This window comes from Apostichopus japonicus, chromosome 4 (genome assembly GCF_037975245.1).
Source record: "Apostichopus japonicus isolate 1M-3 chromosome 4, ASM3797524v1, whole genome shotgun sequence".
Lineage (NCBI taxonomy): Eukaryota > Metazoa > Echinodermata > Holothuroidea > Aspidochirotida > Stichopodidae > Apostichopus > Apostichopus japonicus.
In genome coordinates, this window is record NC_092564.1 from 3961093 (window position 1) to 3975511 (window position 14419).

Below are 14419 nucleotides of genomic sequence, written 5' to 3' on the forward strand. Positions count from 1 at the left end.
CAGACTACTGTACTGTCCAACGTTAGGCTAAGACTCGACTAAGATTGTGTTGCAATAAACTTTGTAAACATATCCAACCGGAAGTTAGACCTAGGTTTGAGGCTTAGCGACTGGCGTTGGACTTCTGGCTACTTTATTGCTGACTGCACTGGTAGGTCTAGACGTATTTCCATTGACTTTTGGTCGAGCCAAGTTTGTTGCTTGATAAACGAAGCCGAGCACCTTATATTCATTTTGTGTTTTTGGTCATCGTAGTGAATGGCCAATATTGGTATTTTGAAATTTGATATCAGATCCAGGGTACTTGCTTAACATTGGTGCCTTTCTAGTTGTGTACCAGTACTAGTTCCACGACAATTCCCGTTGGTTGGTTGTTGTGGCTACTGTGTGCATATTATTATGATTTATTTATTGATTAAACTTGTGACAGAAGGGTATGCATAATATTACTACATGGTTGTTTCACATTACTATGTTACAGCAGGCTTAACATTATGACATAATGTGAAAGTCTCCCAAATAGAAACCTGGTCCAGTAACCCGTAAGATTGCCCAATTCTGCAGTTACACTTACAGTACAGGTTAGTCTCCCTGAAATAGGGGAATTAACTGGCTCACTTTGCTAAAGGTGTTGCATTCCACTCATTGTTGATTTATCTTTGCACAGCCATTCACACATGTGGTTATCCATAGTCAATATGATAAACAATGATGTAGTAGTTCCAAGACTGATACATGTGTATGCAATGGATACCACTCAACCAAGACTGAGTGGGATATAAAGTTACAGTCTTGTGGTTAAATTTGCTCCATTAGTTACAAAAGCATTATCTTAATGGAGGAAAAATTTGGCTCGGGCTAATGGCTATGTTAAATCAAGCAGACATCTACATATAATATATTGGACAGGAAATCTTTTGGATAAATATAACTCTTAAAACTAGTTACGTATCTGACTCTAATGTTCTTTTCTTCACATTTAGAGCGTTATCAACCATGAAAGCAGGAGGCAGTGTTAAATTGGCTTTAGTTTTATTTCTAATCTTTGTTTCCATGGTTGATGCTGGATCGCCACCGAAGTCAAAAGATAAGAAAGCCCAAAAAGACAATGAAAAGGTACAGATATAGACAAATGCAAGTAGGCTACAGTACGTCTATGATTCTTCAGAACAGTTCTATTACCTTGCTCATATTCATGAGTGCTTTTCCCCTTTCTTTCTACTGGTTCTTGGGATTGTACTGTGTGACTTAGCTTGTTTTAGAATCTAGTCTAAACTTACGTAGATGACTGGATTTAATGCCAACCTCCCTCCACGACCCAATCCTCAGCACTTTCCATTATGGAAAATTTCATTGGGAAAAGTTGCATATGCATGTGTATCAGACTATAAATCATAATGCCCCACAATGGTTGTGTCGGTGAAAGGTCATTTGAGGTCAACAGACATACTTGTAGAAACATCACATGATATCCCTGCAAATGTCATTAAATGGTACAATTCACATATGTGGACCTGTAGATGTGCTATAATTGATTTCCAGAGGCCCATCATAATGATGGCTCAGGTAAAAAAGGTATTTTTTGCGGAATAAATAATGCTTTAAAAGATGTGATTATGTAGATGCTCACACCATTGAATACTATAAGCCCCTATTTTTTTTGAGGGGGGGGGTGGTGGGATGGGGAGGAGCTCTATTATGGGGGGATGGGGATGGGGGAGGGAGCAGGCAATGGTCAAGTAAGGTCAGCAGAGATGGAATATGCAAACCTCTAGAAAAATGTCTCGAATCACCATTCCATTGGTTGAAAGCATATGACCGATTTTGATTACAAGAGGCGTATTGCTCTACAGTAGGTAGAAGTAAAATGTTGTTATGTTTCAAAATCTATGTCTCAAGATTGCCAGCATGGACAGTTCATATCTAGCCATGCACTGTAGTTGTGTACCATTAATTTTCAGGTGATTGAGTTTAAACTACTGTACAGGTACAGTAATCTGGGTTTCGATCATGAATAGTGGGCATGACATCGGAGGAAATGAAACAAAGTTACTTGAGATTTTACAGTGCTCCATACATTTACCATAAAATGCTTTGTTTTTTTCATGGAGATGATGAGATATTTAACACACACTGTTCCTTTCTATCAAAGCAGGGTGTTTTTGAGAGGCTCTGGTACATACAGTATGTTAGTTTACCATTTGTCATTTCGCTTCTGACCGAGGACCTTTGTCGAGTTTATTCTTCAATAACAAATTTGTACTGCAATGAAACAAGAAGTTATTGTCTTTCCACTGGAGAAGACCATACATATTGCCCACATAATAGTCTAACTTTTACACAATCCATCCATCAAGTTATATCCGGTTTGAAATGCATTCTGGTTGTCCGATCAGGTATTTTGTGGACTTGCTGAAATGTTTCAAATACATGTGCATTCTTTTATAATGATGTTGGGAAACAAACCTATGCCTGTGGGTTTGACAGTACAAAGAAGATTGTAACCAATAGAGCTGCATTCATAATTGTACAAATGTTTAATCTATATGGATGTTTATAAGTGCGCAGTAACATACCTCTCATGTAAATTACATACTGTAGAATCTCACGAAGGATGTTATACCTCAACTTCTTCTTCTTCATCATACAGGAAGTGAAGCTATCCAAAAAGAGTGTCATTGAGCGAGGCCTGGTGACCGAGACTCCAAAAGCTAAGGAGGTGATTGGTGAACATGCAAACTACTGCTCTATAAACTTGGAGAAGAAACTGTTCCCCGGGGATGTCTTGGGATACGTTACTCCGGTACGTAACTTACAAACGAACAAAATAGACAACAGTCTGACTAGTTAAAGATGCTGTAGGATTAAAAAGTGTATGAAGTAGTGGCTGGAAAGCCAGAAGAAGCATTTTCTTTAAATTAGTTTATCAATGATAACAATGACACTTACTGGGAGAAATAAGAACTATTTATAGCTCACAACTGCAGTGCACCAGTGGTACAACTGCTTCGGCTGCAACCAGTGAGCTGACAATTTTTGAAAATTTGGTTGAATAACATATTTTTGGGGATTGCATGTTTCAAAAAAATTTTCGAAGAAGCTTTACTCCTATATTGCAAGAATGTGAGGTAAGAGACACAGAAATTGATGAGCTTGCTTACTTGACATAATTAATATTCTCAGGCATGTAATGGACACTGTGAGAATTTATCCAAACAACATAACTAAGGTTTTAATTGACCTGAAATGTTACTAGTTTACCCTAATTTCACATTGTCTATAATGTCTACATATATATATGAATGTTCATGCACTTTCAGTGGAATGGACACGGTTATGACGTTGCCAAAATATTTGGAGGAAAGTTCAGCGCTATATCTCCTGTCTGGCTACAAATAATTAGGAAAGCTCCAGGGGTATTTGCCGTCAATGGAGGCCATGATATCGATAAAGGTTAGTTTCATGTTTGTATCAGAGCTATGGTTCATTTGAAGTGGCTTGCTGCAAGAATTACTGACATTTGTATAACAAGAGTCACATTTACATAACAAGAGCCTTGGCTCTTTCTAAAATGGGCCAGGCTAAGAAGGCTATGGTCTACAGCTCTACAAATTTTGGGGTAAATTTCCTTTGCAAAGTAACATGAGGCTTCCTGTATTGGGCAGACAGATTCACCCAAATGTCAAGTATATGTATTAATGAATCGTACATTCCCCAACCACATTTTCAAGCAAAACTAAAATCCAGAAATAGGTTAGTTTGGTGGATATATCCCCACCACCACCCCCCCCCGAACCCCTCCCCCAACAAATAAAAGAAAGAAATTGTGGCCTGTTGCCTTGCACTGTCTTCTTCGGGCCAGAATGTGTATTGATAAATCTTTACTATCTACATAACCATACCAAAGATAAGCTCATTAAGTTAAGTTTATAAAATCTGTTTGCATGTAACATACATGTGACTAATAATGTAATAATAGTATGAAAATTATTGGAGCAACAAAATAACAAGGATAGAATCCAATGCACATACTACTCATTAACTTTCATTTGGTAGAGAGAAAAAAACTCCAAAACTCCCCCACCCCCCTAATTTTCCCCAGACCGGTGAGTAATTAGATTGACAATACTGACCACTCTACGATACTTTTATCTTATTCATAATGTCATTACACAGGCTATAGCAGATCGACCAAATGTGACAATTCTTATTTAATTCCATGTGGTACTTTTCATTTCGCTTAATGAATACGGCAACACTTTCATGCAGATGGCATGATTACATTTCAAATACACAACTAGTACTGGGAAGTAACCTATAAATATTGCACAAGATTACATATAGGAGCTTTATAAAATCCAAACCCTCCCCTTAGACCCCTCTCCCAGGTTTGCCCCTCCCCCACTTTCACACTTCAAATCCTGGCCCCATTTAGCATACATTCTAAGCCAAACATGAATATGTATTTCTTAGGATACATTTATGCTAAGCCAAACATGAACATGTATAGCTCAGGATACATGTACACCTTATTATCACAGTTAGGCTTAATTGTAAGATTACATCCTTTACTAAGTGCATTTCAATTAAATCTATTTAATTCCATATTTCTGTCACAAACAAGAACATTTCCTAGGGATATTTCCTATATTCCTAACGAGGTTGTGGTTTATTTGGAAGACATGTATGCTAGGGGGCCTCTTCATACTGTATGTTTTGCTGTGATAATAAGACAGATTGTGCAAAACCTCGTAATTTTTTTTATTTCAAACCTTGTTTTGTGAACTTTGATCAGGTTGGGTCAAGGACGTTAAGAAGAATGGAAAAAGGAAGGTGGAAGTAGGTAAGTGTTGACATATGTTCTGACAGGTAAGAGCATCAGGTAATTGCATACTATGATAAGCAGTAATAGCTGTCAGGTAATAGAAGCATGTAAATTATATAGGCATCCCTGTATTTGAATGCTTGATATTAAGATCATACTACTGTGCTAATCTGCCATTGCTTAGAAACAACAATGAGAAGAACACCCAATGACTGATGATTTCTTTAGTACATTTCCCATGCAATGAATACAATGTCGTCAAAACAGGGACAAAGCAGGCCCTCTGCTAATTTAGTCAAATTTTAGGCAGCGTAATACATAATAAGGTTTATGTACAATGTAGATTATTCACTCAAGTAGATCAAGAGGAATGGTGTGAACAACCAGTTGGTCCATTCAAATGATGTGAGATGCATTGTCTGGTAGTGCTGTGTTTACAAGTAATTCAGTCAAAACAAATGAAAGCTTCTGAAAGTTAATGATATTCAAACTTTATCGTTAGCCAGATGTTTTTTATTTAGTGGAGGAACTGTCCTACGCCCCTCCTCCTCCTTCCCCCCCCCCCCCAACCACTTCCATTGCCAGGTCTCCTTACAATAACTGGATTTTGTGTAGCTTCTTGAAGATTAAATAATATAAATAATGAATCTTTCTGTCTTATAAACCTATCCATTTTGCCACTTTTTGTTTTGCAACAGCTCCAAGGTTATTATTTGATGGATGGACTGGTAGAGATTATGTTGAAGTCTTTGAATCAGAGAAAGAAATTCAAGCATTGTCAATTGCAGCAGTAAACTTTTACAAAGTGAGTTTATAGGATATTCTATATGTAGATATTTCAATTGCATATTTCAGAAAATCATCCTACCTTGTATTGTATTCATTTGAAGTCTGGTGAACATGCTTAGTAAAACATTGGGTGTGTCATGTTTGTCATTTTTCTTGTGATCTTCATACTTTAATGTCTATTAATTAAAATTTATAAAACAAATGTGTACAACAAGTCCTGGTTGCCACATTTGAGTTGCCCCATACAGTCTGTATGTGCTCACCATAGATGGGATTATATGGTCAAATTGATTCTTTGGCTATTGGGACAGGATTCAGGAAGAGGCCCTGGTAATCTTTTCTATAGCCCAGACACAGTAAATCTGTGACATCACAATGTGTTGGTGTGACAAGAGATGTATGGAACTTCATCATTTCAACTGATCAATATTCATCAAAACGATGGGGCTATTCCATTTATAACAAATCTGTGGCTTCATCTCTGTCAGTTGGTACCAGTACAAATCTGTGTTTGGATTATTTTCAAATAAATAAATATATAACAAAATATCTATTTACTTGCTACTATGACATCAGGTGAGGGTATTCTGTCGATGTATTGAGTTTAGTATTGGTTAAAGTGGTCCGAAGACTGAAACATTCTTTAAATAGAAAGCTGTTTTCACTGATGTTTCCTTTGTTGCAATTTATGCCAGAAAAATAATTTTGATGGTGTTGTGGTGGAGATATGGAACCAACTGGGAGGCCAAAGAAAACTGTAAGTTTATCAACATTTAGGAAATTACTGTTGTGAGTTATCAATGCATGAAGCATCTACAGACAGCAAAGTCTGAATTAATTTTGATGAAAGTAGCTTGTAAAGATGATTACTATTGATTAAGAATGTATCAAAGAATGTGTGCCCATTACCTGAGCATTTACAGATTGGTTAAATCTCTGTAGGTATTCATGATGGTAGGTATTCATGATCATAATAGGATTTGTCAACTAACTATCTTTAACATATTTGAGTGAGATAAAAAATGTGATACTTAAATTGAAAGTCAAATCCTTATCTTCCTACATGCATGTCACGGAGCTTAAAGTACACTAGCAATCATGTTAAGAATTTAATTTGGTTACTTTGGTTAATTCCTTCGTTAGGTTTTAGTTTGAATTCAGTGAAAATTTTAAATTGTTTTCAATCGAGAGTTGATTCAATATATCCCACTTTAATTTTGATTCTCTTTTAACAGTGATCTCATTCACCTTTTGATTGATATGTCAGAAGAATTCCACAAGGAGACCATGACATTTTACGTAGTAATACCGCCTCCCCTCCAGCCTGGGTATGTTTGCACACACATTCATATAGTGATTATTCTGTAATGCTCTAATAATAATAATAAACAGTTCTTATATAGCACAACTTACAATAAAGTCTCGCCGGGCTGTACAAAAGAAAGTGAAAGATATGTACACAATACACAATAAGAGTAAACATAACAATTATAACAATGAAAACAGGTGTGTCTTCAAAACAGTTTTGAACATCTACACAGACACGACGTTCTTTATGTTCATATGCTGAGTGGGATTTTATTCCAAAGGAGGGTTGAGGAGTACTGGAAAGATCGCTCGCCATAAGATTTAATGGACACAGGGTGCATAGAGAGCAATGATTGGGTGCTAGAGCGCAGATGGCGAGTTGGGGTATAACTTTGAACAAGTTCACCCAAGTAGTGTGGCGCAATACCATGAATACATTTAAAGGTTAACAGGAGTACCTTGTAATCAATACGCAGTTTGACAGGTAGCCAATGAAGGTCACGAAGTATGTGTCTCTCAGAGTCGTAACTAGTCACATATTTTTACTTTCGTGTCGAGTCATTACCGGTGGGTTTCCTGACACACATCTGTGAGTCATGTGACTGTTGAAAGTTAGTTTTACTCAAGTCATGACTCATTGCAAACATAGATATCTATCAACTTCACAACATGATTTCTTGTAAATGTCGTAAAAGACTTAAAAATTTTGGTATTTGCAACTACATTTACAAGTTACCTGGCAGGTCCCTATTTATACACCAGGTGGAAGAGAGGCAATCAACATAACATGCCTTGCGCAAGCACACAACGTAATGATGCCATGCGCAAGCACACAAAGTAATGATGCCTTGCGGAAGCACACAACGTAATGATTTGGCCAGGACTCCATACTGTAATCCAATTGCCCATTGCCTTACCCATTTAACCATAATGCCCCCTCCTGCCCCCCTTCCCCCACCCAATTGTTTAGGCAACTGGCATCTATCGGATGAGATGGTAAAATGATGTCTATTAATATATCAGTTTATTCCTAATGTAAAGATGGGTTAAAGTGGGACCGAGGCTTTCTCTGTTTGCTTTTAAAGGTCAAGCGCTACAGGTGTTTTCACTGCTGATGACTTTGAGATGCTCTCAGCCGTGGTGGACGGATTTAGTCTGATGACCTACGACTACTCCAGTAGCCAAAGGTACATACATACATACACACATACATACATATGTATGCCTCAATCATGTTTTAATTCACTATCCAGAAGATGGCAAATGTATATAATTATATCTTTGTGGTACTTAGCTAGTTTTCTGTAAGTAATAAAACATTTTGGAATCTGTTTGCTCTCTTTATCTCCAATTCCATTCTCTTAGCAGTTTTCAAAATCACTCACCTTCCAAACTCCATCTTAGAGATGTCCGTGGTATGTAGATTCCAGTGCAATAGTGGAAGATTTGTCTATGAGATATCAAAGTAGCCCTTTGGCCCAGGAAAACTCCACTACCTTTTCAGCTTTGCCTTTGCATACAGTAGCTGCATCGAGAAATGTTATTTACTGTATGTCCCATGGACTACTGTGCATACTGTACTCAGGCCATCTTTTTTTTGGGGGGGGGGGGGGGCTTTTCCTTCCCTTTTTGATTCTCGTACAGGAACAAATAACTAAGAATGATTAACATGTACACTGTAGAAGAGATGTGCAGGTATGGTGAATAGAATACCAGCTTTTGGCCTCTACAACCCCTCTTGGGGTGGACCATAGGGGGAGACGGAGGGCAATACCAATTGTATCATTTCTTTACCTGTCTGGGAGGATTACAGTAACAATGCAATCTGATATTGATGTTAATATATCTAGTGGTCCACTGGACGACAACCAAAGCTGATTTTGTTTGTCCAAACAGAAATTTGGTCACCTGAGACAATTAGACTACTGTTTGATAAAATTTGCCCTTGTACTTCAGACACACTTAATATGTGTCCACAGGGTGTTACGTTTGTGTGTATTTATGAGCAAGTTAAGTGTAGTCATAAGTGCAAACAGTTTTGAAGTTTGGACAAGAGAGAAAATGTTGTCAATGAGAAGATTTGAAATCATTGTATATTTAAATTCATTTATTTATCGCTTGCCTTAACTCAGACCTGGACCTAACTCTCCAATTTCCTGGGTCAAACAATGCGTGGAAGCCATTGCGCCTGAAGCGGGCCCGAGGAGGAGTAAAATTTTACTTGGATTAAACTTCTATGGATATGACTTCAGCAGTCACTCAGGAGAAGCTGTTATAGGATCAAAGTAAGTACTATCTTGAATTGTCACTTGCAATTAAATTATGAATAAATTACCACGACTATGTTAATGGATAAATGTCATGCTGTTAATAGGTTAATACTAAGGTTGTACTTCAGTTCTAAACTTTGCTCAATTCAAATCCACTCCAGTTCCATCTAAACTTTATTGTCTCACTCGTATTCAGGGTTTGCCGAAAGGAGGTTTATTTATTTATTTAGGTTTACAGTCTTGTTCAAAGCCAAGGCCCTCTCACATGACTTTACCACCCTGGTTATTGGTAACTTGACACACCTACACACCAAAGTGTGCACAATTCAATCAATCTCTTCTGGGGTACCACAGTGCATCACAACCATGTGTCCCCCGGGGGACTTCCCATAGGGTGCAGCCACAAACCGGCTCATGCAACTATATTTAAAAGTTACCTCGCAAGTCCCCATTTATACACCTGGGTGAAGAGAGGCAATGGAGATAAAGCGCCTTGCCCAAGGACACAACGCAATGATCTGGCCAGGGCTCGTACCTGTAATCCTTAGATCACAAGTCCACTGCCTTAACCATTTGACCACAACGCCCTCAGCGTGAACAGCTTCACTAATATTGTATATCATAGAAAGAGAAGAAGGAAAGAAAGAAACAAGATGATCATTTCAAATGTTAATTCACAAGAAAGTTGTTTCACAAGCTTTATCGATGAAAGAACATTCATACGCAGAGAAAAGCATTCATAATGTTGTTATGCAGACAAGCTTTACGTTTCCAGGGTTAGGTTAGTCATTCTACAGACATCCAGTTATCATTATGACATTGTTTAGTGTGAAGCAAAAGTTGGGAGTCATTTGAATTTGCTCAATTGAAGTTGTGTCACAACAGTATTTGAAAATGTTGAGAAGGCTTTGTATAGACCAATTCTAACAAATGTAACTGAAGAACTTTTGCAATAAAGTGTTTTACAAATCCCTTTGTTTGTTTTCAGATATTTAGAATTACTGAAAAAACATAAACTTAAATGGGACTCAGAATCGAAGGAACACTATTTTGAATACAAGTAAGTATAAACAGTTAGTTTCTCATTTGACGCGAGTGCGGTTCTAAAGGAAATAATAAAGTATTTGCTGCTAAAATGGAACAAAACATGGTAATGCTTTCATATTTTATTGCTTTCGTCTTTAATTTCTAAATTTTATTGCTTTAATAAATATTGTTAAGATATTTATTTATTTTTAAGTTTTAGGATGCAATATTTTTGGGCTGTATTATTTTTAAGTTGTAATATTTTATGCGATTTTGTGAAGTGCTTGAGATCATTTTTTGATGTAAAGTGCTATATAAGAATAAATTATTATTATTATTATGAAGTTTACAAAGAATCTTGATCTCTATTTATGGAACGTTTCTGTTAAATATGTGGCAAAGCATAACCAAAAAGACCGACCAGCAATTTGTTTTGACTAAATCAGGATTTAAGCCTGTAACCTCTAGTACAAGCAGACCTGACAAGATTATAAGAACAGGAGAGGATTGAGAGGTGGGGGGGGGGGGGTTACAACCCTGGCACCCAGGGTCAATTGATGACCTTGTGGAAAAGATAAATTGTATTCTCCATTTAATAATATACAAGCAAAAATGGAACATCAAAATGGGATCTAGTGACTTAAGTGCCCTCTGGCCAAACCCACTCAATCTACTATTAAAGCTATCATTCTCAAGTTTTAGGCCAACAGTTATTTGCTGGTGCTGCCTGCCTGCCAGAGATGAGCCTTGTATAGTTCACAGACAATCACTCATTATTGTATGTGATATGTGGCAAATATTGAAAAACAAATGGATTTGGAAAAAATACTTTAAAAAAAAAATCATTGTCATTGGTGATTTTTTTTATTTGTCACAGAACTGCTGCAGGATCTCATAAAGTATATTATCCATCCTTAATGGTGAGTTTTTACAGATTTTTTTAAATGTAGGATATTTCACTGGTTTTTATGATTTAGTGAGATGAAACCCAAGAATTACTTTGTTTCTATTTTGAAGAATTTTATTCAGATGAAATATGAAACATTTTCCCTGTCCTTTTAGCAAAATAATCATAATAGCTGGAAGGACAGGGATTTACCCCCTCCCCCCCAAAGAAAAATTGCACATATTGCCAGTTGGTATTGACCTAGGTGCTTGCTCCCCCTGCCACACCTCTCCACACTCACACACTTTTCCCCTCTCTCTATTTTGTATTAATCAAAAACAGTGAATCTCCATATTGTTGTGAAAGACAGTTTGCTACTGCTTAGGCGTAGGAGGCGGGGGGAGGGGGGCTGGGGGATGCTGCAGCCCCCCAACCAAAACTTTTGTGAAAATTCGGGCAACATGCTGATTGATTTTATTGGTCACCTACTGAAAGAAAAATAATTTGCAAAGTGTTTTTCAATGGTTAAACTTATTATTATTATTGTAACAACTTCCCCAATATTTATATCCAATATGGAAGGGTAATAACACAGAATCAAATTAGGCCCCTACGCCTATGGTTGCCAGGTCTGTGTCATGGTGACTGATGGTGATGGCAGTCTTTCATACCAAACATTATCTCCAAACCTGTCTTTATTCCTTTTCTTCTGCAGTCAATTAACGCTAGACTTGAGTTGGCCAAAGAACTTGGAACTGGAGTCTCTATATGGGAGCTGGGACAGGGCCTTGATTATTTCTATGATCTGTTTTGAAAAGATCACACAACAGAAGTACTTACAAAGAGAAACGTTATTTCCAAAATTAACGATTAAAATATCAGAATTGGTTTTGAAATTGGGTCAACTTTGCTGAAATAAACATTAAAGAGTGAACATAAATATTTTAAGGAAACATAGTTTGTTTTGAGTCACTGATTCTCAAGTACATAGATATTGAAATTGGCTTTGGTGAGCGGTGGTGACCTAACATAGACTGGTAAATAAGTTACAGGAGTGATTTAAAGCTACTAATTGCATTTCAGTTCTAACCTTTTAGAGTTATTGATCTCACAAGCAAACAGTTTCACAATAAGTTTATAGTGCAAGGTTCCCTTAATAAAAACCAAACCGAGTATTTATCCTCGCCAACAAAAGTACGACTAGCTGATAATTTGACTTATCAGTTAATGACGATAACCAACCTGTTTCAATTCTTTCTGAAAAGTATGCTCGGTTCGGTAGATGACAGCAGATTGTTGACCGTCTTGACTGTTTGAAGGTATCGATTATGTTTTTGAACAGATCTTGCTTAATATTTCAAACATTTGTTGAAACATTGATAAAAATTATTGATTTATTTGTAAGCAAGTGTATTTGAATTGTAAAACTGCAACAACCTGCTTAAATTAGAGCCAAAATTCAAGAAAAACAGAGCACAACATTTGTAAGTGATTGTGAAAAGTCTGAAACAAGTTTTAGGATCAGTGGGTGAAAGTCCAGCATCTTTGTAACAGTGATGGTCTTAGATCTTGCCTTTTCTAGGTAAATAAAGAACTCGTGCATTATTTTAACAGAAAGACCTCTATACGCTGACTTTGGTCATTCCTGAGGTTATTACTCCATCTTATATTATTGGAAGTTAAGAATAAATAAAACCTAGATGTATCCATCTTATGCCTTTTATGATTGGGTGTTTCTGCTGTCATCTTATATACCAAGTTACCATTATGCACTCTATGGTAAAGTATGTCGTTATTTATTTAATTTGTGTTTCCAATATTCTACCAATGTATTTGCAGCCAGCATGTGGAATTTTCAAAGTGCCTTTATCTAGTTACGCATCTGTAAGGAAAACCTTTAAACCACATTCCTCTAAAATTTCTTGGTTATCGCTTTTTCCCAAACCTTGAAAAGGTGATAGATGATAGGTAAATGTTCATTTTAAATGAATTTAATGTTATAGTAAAGTATCGGTAGCAATAATTTAAGTTTCTTGCTTAGTTTCAAGGAAAAGTTTAGATTTCTAGCTATGTGCTTTGCTTCAAACGTCAAGCACTTGGACTTAACCGATTCATAGACACAGTTGATAATACACCAGTGTAGGGGAGGTGGGGTAGGGGGATAGGGATTCAACCTGTCTTGATTCAGGGTCATACTTTTAAGTGTTGGTGGGCCAGATTGTGCATCAATTCTGTAACCATTGGTAGAATATACTTTCTGGTGTAACATATATATGCGATTAAGCACTGTAACAACTTACAGTATGAAGATCAAAGAAAATTATGTCATTGAAATGTTGAGCTATTTTAATTTGGGAGTGGGGTGGGGATGGTAAATTTCAAATATTAATCAGGTAAATTAATGATTTTGTATGGTGGACAAACATATCTAAAATAAATTAAAGAAAGGGATGAAAACTTAATGTCAGTCTAGTTCTCTTGGTGTTACTTTTAATTTGCGAACCATTCAAAAAAACATTATCCTTAGAAACAGGTTATCAGTCTCCAAAATCAGAAGCATTACTTGCTTGGTGCAATGCTAGTTTGGGCTTGTATTTGTCAAACAATGATTTGTCAAAAGTAATGAAGGCATTATTGTGTACATGTCAAAACCAACCCATCCTTAAGGGATATCAATTTGGCCGAAATATACATGAGAAACCAAATAATGGTCAGTCGAATTCACACTTCAATAAAGCATTTTACAGGAATGTCCAGTCTCTGAGACCATTTAAATATTGTCTTCTGTTACACTACTCAATGTCACTGCTTAGCTCAGAAGCTTATGAACCTTTCAGGAAAGCACTGTTCCAAAGTTATATTTCTTGCAATTTTAGCAGATTAAAACCTGATCTTTCAGGAGATTCATTTGATGAGAATAACCCAAACAACTCTGATTTTGATCAACTGTTGGAATGTATGTTGAAAATACTGAGCAAACCATAGCTAGCAGCAATAAGTATGTAGACCATCCTTCTTGATATTTACATATTTAAACATTTTGTATGACTTAAACACTTTCAAAATGAAATAATTTGGCTCTTCTGACTACCTGTATCAGTTTCTGAGGGTAAAGCTCTTTTGGATGATGCAAAGTTTACCCATAGCCTACTATGATTGACCTGTTTTACTCATTCTAGCATATTTTGGGATAATACTGATAAAAGGATGATTTTACTCTCCGTGATATGCACAATTTATCCTAGTCCATCAGTTTTAACTCAATCGACTGTCTCAGAATGTAATATTCATATCCTATTACTATGAAGACTCAAT

General features: G+C 36.6%; 1 protein-coding gene across 1 annotated transcript; it reads left to right on the forward strand.

Annotated features, from left to right (window-relative positions):
- The first annotated feature begins 9 nt into the window (after nt 1–9).
- LOC139966184 (chitinase domain-containing protein 1-like) lies at nt 10–13561 on the forward strand. The gene is made up of 13 exons (XM_071968963.1): nt 10–151; nt 984–1116; nt 2651–2803; nt 3321–3453; nt 4796–4843; nt 5524–5630; nt 6310–6371; nt 6850–6942; nt 8008–8109; nt 9055–9207; nt 10181–10252; nt 11096–11138; nt 11820–13561. Exons 2-13 carry the CDS (start codon nt 997–999, stop codon nt 11916–11918), a joined length of 1185 nt encoding a protein of 394 aa, XP_071825064.1. The 5' UTR covers nt 10–151; nt 984–996; the 3' UTR covers nt 11919–13561.
- The last annotated feature ends 858 nt before the right edge of the window (nt 13562–14419 follow it).